Below are 10,074 nucleotides of genomic sequence, written 5' to 3'. Positions count from 1 at the left end.
TGATTGTTTCCTTTTATTATATATAAAATTTAAACAGTACATTACTGCCAATTTTATTTATCCAAACATCAAAAGATTGTTCTGTTGGTTGTCACCACAAGTGACAACACAAGTCTGGCTAACATCAACATCATATGGCCATATTTACATAGGTAGACCTCTTTAGGTCTTTCCCATAATCCAAGATGCATATCACAGGATCAAAGGGATCTCCAATGAAAAGGTCTGAGTTCTTAAATAAATTTGTGGACTTTCCGACAGTTCTAATAAAGGTAAATCCAATTTCTTTTCAAATTGACAGTTTTTGAACATTGAGAGGATGATCTCAATCCAATCTTGTACAGATTAAATAGATTATAATAAAAGCCTGTTGACAATACACTGTTGAGATGTTTTAGATGTTGAATTCACCACCAATATTTACCAAGTCTGTGCTGGTCTCCAATTTCTGGTAGTATCTCAACAAGCTGGAAATGCTCGCTCAGCCAATCACTAGTGCAGCTGTGAGACCTTCCTCAGCCAGTGATTGGCCATATAGTCATATCCTGCATGTTGAGAAAAAAACGTGGAAGTGGAGACCAGCATGGACCAGTAAAGCATTGGAATGGCACCAGTGAGGGATGGGTGAGGTGAGTTATTTATTAATCCATTCTTCCCTGTTTCAATAAAAATAAAATAAAACCCCTTTATTTTTATGACTGTATGAAAGCAAGTGTTACGAATAGTGATGAGTGGCAGGGGTCATATTCGAATTCACGATATTTTGCGAATATTTTGTAGAATATTCGAAAAAAATAATAAATATAGAGCAATTTAGCTAATATAGTGCTATAGTCTTCTTTTTCTAATAGTTGTAAGTTGAAAAATTTGCAATAAAAATTCGCATTACGAAAATTTGCAAACAACACTACTCCTAAAGCCAAATGTACTTCAGCCTTCTCATTGGCCCACAAGCTAGAAGCAGGGAGGGATCATGTGTACTGATAAAAAAAAATAATAATTTGAATATTCGAAATTACGAATATATATCACTATATTCAAAATATTCATGAATTTTCAAAGTACCTATAGTCACAATAAAAATTCGAAATTTGAATATTCGTGATCAACACTAGTTACGAACATGTATACAGACAATGGTTGTGGAACCACTGTTCCAAGTAACCAGTTGGACATTGGGCCAAACCCTAACCCTAAGTTCACACCTGAGCGTTTTACAGCACGTTCAAACGCGCTGTAAAACGCTCAACACGTGAAAACCAATGCTTCCCTATGGCCCTGGTTCACACTTGAGCGTTTTACAGCGCGTTTGAACGCGCTGTAAAACGCCCGACGCATAAACAAGTTCTTCAGCTTTTTTTGGGGCGTTTGTCGCGCGTTTTGGGCCATAGACTCATTGGACAACACTGCAGTCAATCACACAAATGCGCGTTAACTATTGCAAAAAACGCGCATAAAAACGTGCAACAAATACGCGCATAAAACGCGCGTCTCAGAAACGCTCAGGTGTGAACCCAGGGTAAGTGTGTTATTCTGACACCTCTCGGGTATTCATCCTTTAACCCCTATACAGGGATATGGCTAGCAATCAGCCTTCTACCTCCTGGGATGGTCCTGGTGTTCTTGGCAACTGACCTACTGAGGTCAGATACACTGTTGAGATATCAAAGACACAAGCAAAGCATTCTACAAAATAATACAGGCAAATCCAAGACAAACACGGATTACGGGCATGGGAAAAAACATGAGGCACTGACAGACTTCAGGAACCTAGATATATAGATTTCTTGCAAATGGATACACAAACTTCAGGAATAGGAAACAAGAACTTAGACACTGTTCAGCCATAGCAGACTTGGCATGAAGGACTTCAGGAATTTGGATGCATTTCAGACATAGCAGATATGTGACTTTGGATACACATACAGACGAAAGCTTGACACAGGTTAGGACTATGACTAGGGCACACACAGACTCCAAACAGATCAAGGCAAGACATGGCAAAACAGACATGAAAGACATGATTTCAAAACCTAGGCAGGTCATAGCGCTCAAGACAAATCCAACACTGACACAGAACACAGAAACAGATTTAGAATGAACTGATTAGTTGAGCAAGATTAGGATCCTCAGGGGTGAAGTGTTCCTTCAATATTTTATTCTTACTATGTCTTTTTTTTTCTACAATCATTTTTATCTCTTGTGAGAAGATGAAAGAATTTAATAAAACATTACTCAATGAGTTTATCCTTATGGGAATAACCAACCAGCTATGGCTCCAGAAAGTACTTTTTGTTTTTGTCTTCTTTTTCTACCTTCTTGACATTTTTGGTAATCTCACCATAATCTTCTTGGTGAACAGAGATCCTTCTCTCCAGTCTCCAATGTATTTCCTGCTTGGCAACCTTTCTTTTGTGGATTTGCTATTTTCTACAGTTACAGTTCCAAAAATGATGTTTGGACTCCTCATGAAGAACACCATTACTGTTAAGGGTTGCATCACTCAAATGTATTTCTTCCACTTTTTAGGATGTACAGAAGGTGTCCTCCTGGCTGCCATGGGATATGACCGATATGTTGCTATCTGCAACCCACTACGATATATAAGCATAATGAGGAGGTCTACATGTATCCAACTGGTATTAGTATCGTGGTTCATAGGTATCACTACATCATTAGTTAATTCCATCATGACATCTCAGCTCCCATTTTGTAATGTTAATAGAATCAAACACTTTTTCTGTGATGTGAAGCCGGTAATAAAGCTGGCATGTAAAGACATTCATGTAAATGAGCTCACCTTGGCTGCAGTCAGTGGTTTTCTAAGCATAGGAACCTCTTTTCTTACTATGCTTTCCTACATTTATATCATTACTCATGTCCTGAAAATAAGATCTTCGAAAGGCAGGTCCAAAATTTTCTCAACATGTTCCTCTCACTTTATCGTTGTCACCTTGTTTTATGGGACAGCGATGTGCACTTACATTGGACCTGCTTCTGAAACTTCAATTGAAAAAGACAAGCTTGCCGCCTTATTGTATACAGTGATTACCCCGGCGTTAAACCCTGTCATTTATACACTAAGAAACAAAGATGTTAGGAATTCGGTAAGAAAACTCATAAAAAGGTCAAATGTATTTGGAATTGATCAAAAACATCGACGTCAGATCTCCTCCGAAAAGTAGATTGTAAATGTTAAATTGTCAATGTGCCAAATGGGCAAATTGTCTTTGATATACCCCTTTACTCTCATGTATTGTAGAACATTGAAGTTCTGTCTTATAACAACTTCAACAAGAAGCTCTCAAACAAAAAAAGGTCTTTTTATTGACCATACGCCTCATTAGAAATGTTGGACACGACAGAGGGTACAGAGTAAGGGCTCGTTCACACGAACATTTTTTGTGTTCCATATACGGGCCATTTTTACATTCTGTATATGGTACCATTAATTTCAATGGTTCCGCAAAAGATGTGGACAGCACTCCATGTCCTGTCAGCATCCGTTGCTCTGTTCCGTGACCCCGTAAAAATTTGAGACATGTCCTATTCTTGTCTGTTTTGCAGACAAGAATAGGCATCTCTATATGGGCCTCCTGTTCCGTTCTGCAAATTGCGGAAGGCGCACGGTCGTGTAAACGAGGCCTAATATTGAAATTAATTTCACATGGAGTATTTCATCATAGTGACATAAGGATAGAGACATTTCACAACCCCCCTCCTCCATCGGAACCTTTTTCACAGTCACAGTAGTGTGCAGTGTGAAGAGGATGAAGAGGCCTGGTTTACCAGCAGGTGGCAGCGTGTCTGGCAGTGAGCTCTAAGGAGAATGGAACTAACCATTCCATTCTCTCCCCCTCCCTGGAGGAGTGGGCTCACCCAGATCTTCCAAGGGGAGGGGTTTCTTACCTGTTCAGAGTCAGTTGAGTCTGCATTTTGGTTTTAGCTAGAGAAGTAGTGCAGTGCCGCCGTAGAGGCCCGCCAGGGAGCACAGCAGGCAATTTGCAGCCAGAGTCAAGTCAGCCCTAACCCAGGGGATGTAGGATTTGCAACTGAGACCCGACAGTCTATCAAAGTGTGGTCAGAAGCTTACCGGGCACTGAGCCTGCTATCAGTGGCATGTAGCCTAGGTGAAACAGGTCCCTTACAAGATGCCAGACAAGAGGGAGAGTTCAGCACAGCAGTAACAGAGGAGAGAACCGAGTTCACCTGCCAGTGCACCCTAAAACCTGCTGGAGCCAAGAGCTACTGTTATTCAGTATGAGCTGCTACCCGTTTATGCCAGTATCTAATAAATCAACTCCTCAACTTGCATCAAAGTCCGGACTTTACTTATTTCAGATCCTACCAACTACTAACTTTCTGTGTAGTCGCCTGACCTCGAGCACTGTGACCCCCCCTCCCAAGCCATACCAATGGTCAGCATCCTAAGACCTCTTGCACACGATAGTGTGCTGCCCGTGCTGTGGACCGCAAATTGCGGTCCGCAATGCACGGGCAGCTACCATGGGCCAGCCGCATGCGAATTGCGACCCCATTCACTTGAATGGGTTCTGCGATCCGTCCGTTCCGCAAAAAGATAGGACAAGTTTTATCTTTTTGCGTAACGGAAGCACCTAACGGAACACCACAGAAGCACTCTGTAGTGCTTCAATTCCGTGGTTCCCTTCTTTTCTGCACCGCATTTCCGGACCCATTGAAGTGAATCGGTCCACATCCGTGATACCGAATGCACATGGCCAGGACCTCCACCAATCCAACAGAGATCCAGAAATGAATGGAGTTGCAGGCTGCTGGGACCGCCACCTCTACATTCCTCTCTATGGGACTGGAGGAACTAGCCAGACACATGTACATGGCTGTCTTTTGGGGTCCCACAGGTATGAATGGAGCGGCAGCGCACATGCTCAACCTACCGCTCTTTTCATTCAGAATATGTGGACTCTGTTCTCATGGTCCGTCCTGGCATTTGGCACACTTATCCTCAGGACTGGTCATCAGTGGGTTCATACTATTCCAGGCACCCTCTGCTGCTGCTGAAATTATACAGTGTATGGAAGGCTCTGTTAACTCTCTAGTTTCTGGTGTCACCATATTGAGGCACGGCTCCTATTCTATGAGCTGAGTTGCAGTTCCTGGCAAGGCCACTACACCGTTGATGGAGCCTTGTGCTTCCAGCTCTGTCCACAGCATTGTATCTGGTGGCTGTCCAAAGCAGCTGATCAGTGGGGTTATAAGACCCCCTCCGATCTGATATTGACGACCCAGTGGTCTGACAAACCAGCAAACAACTTATCTATCAGGTGACTGCACCTTACATGAGGCATGTTGAATTGTCGGCAGCACATCGCCCTGTGAAAACAGGTGCTGATGACAATATGCAAAGTGAAGGGGGAGGAAAGAGCATAATAAATGGTAAATAATAGAGACAACACAGAGTTAAAATGATAATGTGTCTATATTCTGAGAGCCATCGTTTTTTATTTTTGGGGCAATTGTCTTAGGTAAGGTCTATTTTTTTGTGGGATGAGATGGTGGTTTGATTGGTATGATTTTGAGGTGCATATGACTTTTTGATCGCCTGCTATTACGCTTTTTGTGATATAAGGTGACAAAAATGGCTTTTTTGACACCATTTTTATTTATTTTTTTACAGTGTTCACCTGAGGGGTTAGGTTATGTGATATTTTTTGTAGAGCAGGTTGTTTCGGACGTGGCAATGCCTAATTTATAAACTTTTTTTATTATTTAAGTTTTACACAATATCATTTTTGAAACAAACAAAAATCATATTTTAGTGTCTCCATAGTCTGAGAGCCATATATATTCTTTTTTTTGGAGATTGTCTTAGGTAGGCTATCATTTTTTCAGGATGAGATGACGATTTGATTGGTATTATTTTAGGGTGCATATGACTTTTTGATCACTTGTTATTACAATTTTTGTGATGTAAGGTGGCAAAAAATAGATTTTTGACACCGTTTTTATTTTATATTTTTTATAGTGTTCACCTGAGGGTTAGGTCATGTGGTATTTTTATAGAGCAGGTTGTTACGGACGTGGCGATACCTAATCTTTCTACTTATTTCTTTTTTTTTTTTTTACATTTAACACAATAATATCATTTCTGAACCAAAAAAACATGTTTTATTGTCTCTATAGTCTGAGAGCCATTATTATTTTTTTTTGGGCAATTGTCTTACCGTATTTTTCGCCCTATAAGACGCACCGGCCCATAAGACGCACCTAGGTTTTTAAGGAGGAAAAAATAAAATAAAAAGGTGTGCCTAATGGTGTTATGTGGGATCTGGGGATGGCACTGTTATGGGGGGGTCGGTGGATTGCATTGTTATGGGGGTCTGTGGATGGCACGGTTATGGGGATCTGTGGATGGCACGGTTATGGGGATCTGTGGATGGCACGGTTATGGGGATCTGTGGATGGCACGGTTATGGGGATCTGTGGATGGCACGGTTATGGGGATCTGTGGATGGCACGGTTATGGGGATCTGTGGATGGCACGGTTATGGGGATCTGTGGATGGCACGGTTATGGGGATCTGTGGATGGCACGGTTATAGAAACATAGAAACATAGAATGTGTCGGCAGATAAGAACAATTTGGCCCATCTAGTCTGCCCAATATATCTGAATCCTATGAATAGTCCCTGGCCCTATCTTATATGAAGGATAGCCTTATGCCTATCCCATGCATGCTTAAACTCCTTCACTGTATTTGCCGCTACCACTTCTGCAGGAAGGCTATTCCATGCATCCACTACTCTCTCAGTAAAGTAATACTTTGTTATATTACTTTTAAACCTTTGCCCCTCTAATTTAAAACTGTGTCCTCTTGTGGTAGTTTTTCTTCTTTTAAATATGCTCTCCTCCTTTACCGAGTTGATTCCCTTTATGTATTTAAAAGTTTCTATCATATCCCCTCGGTCTCTTCTTTCTTCCAAGCTATACATATTAAGGTCTTTTAACCTTTCCTGGTAAGTTTTATCCTGCAATCCATGGACCAGTTTAGTAGCTCTTCTCTGAACTCTCTCTAGAGTATCTATATCCTTCTGGAGATATGGCCTCCAGTACTGCGCACAATACTCCAGATGAGGTCTCACCAGTGTTCTGTACAGCGGCATAAGCACTTCACTCTTTCCACTGCTTATACCTCTCCCTATACATCCAAGCATTCTGCTGGCATTTCGTGCTGCTTTATTACATTGTCTTCCCACCTTTAAGTCTTCTGAAATAATTACTCCTAAATCCCTTTCCTCAGATACTGAGGTCAGGACTGTGTCAAATATTCTATATTCTGCCCTTGGGTTTTTACGCCCCAGGTGCATTATCTTGCACTTATCCACATTAAATTTCAGTTGCCAGAGTTCTGACCATTCTTCTAGTTTTCCTAAATCCTTTTCCATTTGGCGTTTCCCTCCAGGAACATCAACCCTGTTACATATCTTTGTGTCATCAGCAAAAAGACAAACCTTACCATCGAGGCCTTTTGCAATATCACTTATGAAGATATTAAACAAAATTGGTCCCAGTACAGATCCCTGTGGAATCCCACTGGTAACATGACCTTGTTTTGAATGTTCTCCATTGACTACAACCCTCTGTTGTCTGTCACTCAGCCACTGCCTAATCCACTCAACAATATGGGAGTCCATGCTCAATGCCTGCAGTTTATTGATAAGTCTTCTATGTGGGACAGTGTCAAAAGCCTTACTAAAATCTAGATATGCGATGTCTACTGCACCTCCACCGTCTATTATTTTAGTCACCCAGTCAAAAAAATCTATAAGATTTGTTTGACATGATCTCCCTGAAGTAAACCCATGCTGTTTTTCATCTTGCAATCCATGGGATTTTAGATGTTCCACAATCCTATCCTTTAATAGGGTTTCCATTAATTTGCCTACTATTGATGTCAGACTCACTGGTCTATAGTTGCTCGATTCCTCCTTACTACCTTTCTTGTGAATGGGCACGACATTTGCCAATTTCCAATCATCCGGGACGACTCCTGTTACTAATGATTGGTTAAATAAATCTGTTAACGGTTTTGCCAGCTCACCACTAAGCTCTTTTAATAATTTTGGGTGTATCTCATCAGGCCCCTGTGACTTATTTGTCTTCACTTTAGACAGCAAACTTAGAACATCTTCCTCTGTAAAGACACATGCATCAAACGATTTAATAGTCATCCTTTCTAGTGGAGGTCCTTCTCCTTCTTTTTCTTTTGTAAAAACTGAACAGAAGTATTCATTAAGGCAGTCGGCTAGCCCTTTATTCTCTTCTACATACCTTCCGTCCTTTATTTTTAATTTAGTTATTCCTTGTTTTAATTTCCTTTTTTCATTTATATATCTGAAGAATGTCTTATCCCCTTTTTCATAGACTGAGCTAGTTTTTCTTCTGCCTGAGCTTTAGAAGTTCTTATAACTTGCTTGGCCTCTTTCTGCCTAATCTTGTAGATTTCCTTATCTTCATTGCTCTGGGTTTTTTTATAATTACAAAATGCTAGCTTTTTATTTTTAATGATTTGGGCCACTTCTGCCGAGTACCACAGTGGTCTCTTCCTTTTTTTGCTTTTACTGACAAGTCTAATGCAATTTTCTGTTGCCTTCAATAATGCACCTTTTAAGTAGTCCCATTTCTCCTGGACTCCATGTAATCCGTTCCAGTCTGATAAGGACTCATTTATGACTAATTTCATTTTTGAAAAGTCTGTTTTTCTATAATCTAAAACTTTTGTTTTTGTGTGGTGGGACTCTTTCACAGTTCTTATATTAAACCACACTGACTGGTGATCACTAGATCCCAAGGTTTCGCCTACAATGACATCATATACCGAATCCCCATTTGTGAATATCAAATCCAAAATGGCCTCCCTCCGGGTTGGCTCCTCAACCATTTGTTGTAGGGATAACCCCAGTAGGGAATTTAGAATATCTGTACTCCTGGAAGAACTTGCTATTTTGGTTTTCCAGTTTATATCTGGAAGATTGAAATCTCCCATAATGATAACTTCTCCTTTCATTGTCATTTTAGCTATTTCTTCAACTAGTAGATCATCTAGTTCTTTAACTTGATCAGGTGGTCTATATATCACACCTACACGAGTTACTGCATGATTAGCAAACTGCAACGTAACCCAAACTGACTCTATGTTGGCCTCACCAACTTGTATTAGGTTAGATTTAATGCTATCTTTCACATACAGGGCCACTCCTCCTCCTTTCTTGCCTTCTCTGTCTCTTCTGTATAAAGAGTACCCTGGTATGGTTATGTCCCAGTCATTTCTTTCATTAAACCATGTCTCCGTAACAGCCACTAAATCTACATTCTCAGATGCCATTATTGACCCAAGTTCATTGATTTTTTTACCTAAACTGCGAGCATTTGTAGAGAGGACTCGGAGCTTATCATTTCTTACCCTCTGTGCTTCTAACCTGTTCTGGCATTGTTTCGGGGGGCAATTGGACTCTTTTATTTTCACTCTTTTGCCCCCCCTTCCTAGTTTAAATACTCTTTTGCAAATTCTTGGAGTTGTTCACTAAGTACATTTGTTCCTTTGAGAGAAAGATGCAAACCATCTTTTTTGTACAGTTCCTTTCTATTCCAAGTAGAGCTATCATGAGAAACAAAGCCAAATCCTTGCTCTTGACACCATATGGGGGGCACTGTGGATGGAACTGTTATTGGGGACTGTGGATGGCACTGTTATGGGGGATCTGTTGATGACACATAAATAGCATTTTACGCTATGTGTCCACAGACCCCCATAACAGTGCCATCCATAGAATGACCCCCAATAGGGAGGAGGGGCCGGCATCCAGCTCTGTAACTACAGCGGGCCCGGTGCAGTCACTGTATTCTGCTAGACCGGGCCCGCTCACTGTAGGAATCCTAACTGCAGGCAATGCTAACAGTCTTTTATCCAGCCTGTACTTACGATACTAACTTTCCGGCAGGCAGCGGGCAGGAGGCTGAACTGGTGGGCGGGCGCTTACAACGTAACTCACTATGTCACGCGCCGGCTCTCCCTTCTTCATTCATAAAGTGGGCG

At 41.2% G+C, this 10,074-nt stretch overlaps 1 protein-coding gene across 1 annotated transcript; it reads left to right on the top strand.

Annotated features, from left to right (window-relative positions):
* Window positions 1-2,210: 2,210 nt before the first annotated feature.
* LOC122922246 (olfactory receptor 12D2-like) lies at window positions 2,211-6,044 on the top strand (the record flags this gene model as incomplete). The annotated part of the gene is made up of 2 exons (XM_044272815.1): window positions 2,211-3,129; window positions 6,031-6,044. Coding segments are annotated over exons 1-2 (933 nt in total), but the record flags the coding sequence as incomplete, so codon positions are not given.
* Between the last annotated feature and the right edge of the window lie 4,030 nt (window positions 6,045-10,074).

Source organism: Bufo gargarizans, chromosome 11 (assembly GCF_014858855.1).
Source record: "Bufo gargarizans isolate SCDJY-AF-19 chromosome 11, ASM1485885v1, whole genome shotgun sequence".
Lineage (NCBI taxonomy): Eukaryota > Metazoa > Chordata > Amphibia > Anura > Bufonidae > Bufo > Bufo gargarizans.
This window is presented reverse-complemented; position numbering and strand designations above follow the sequence as displayed.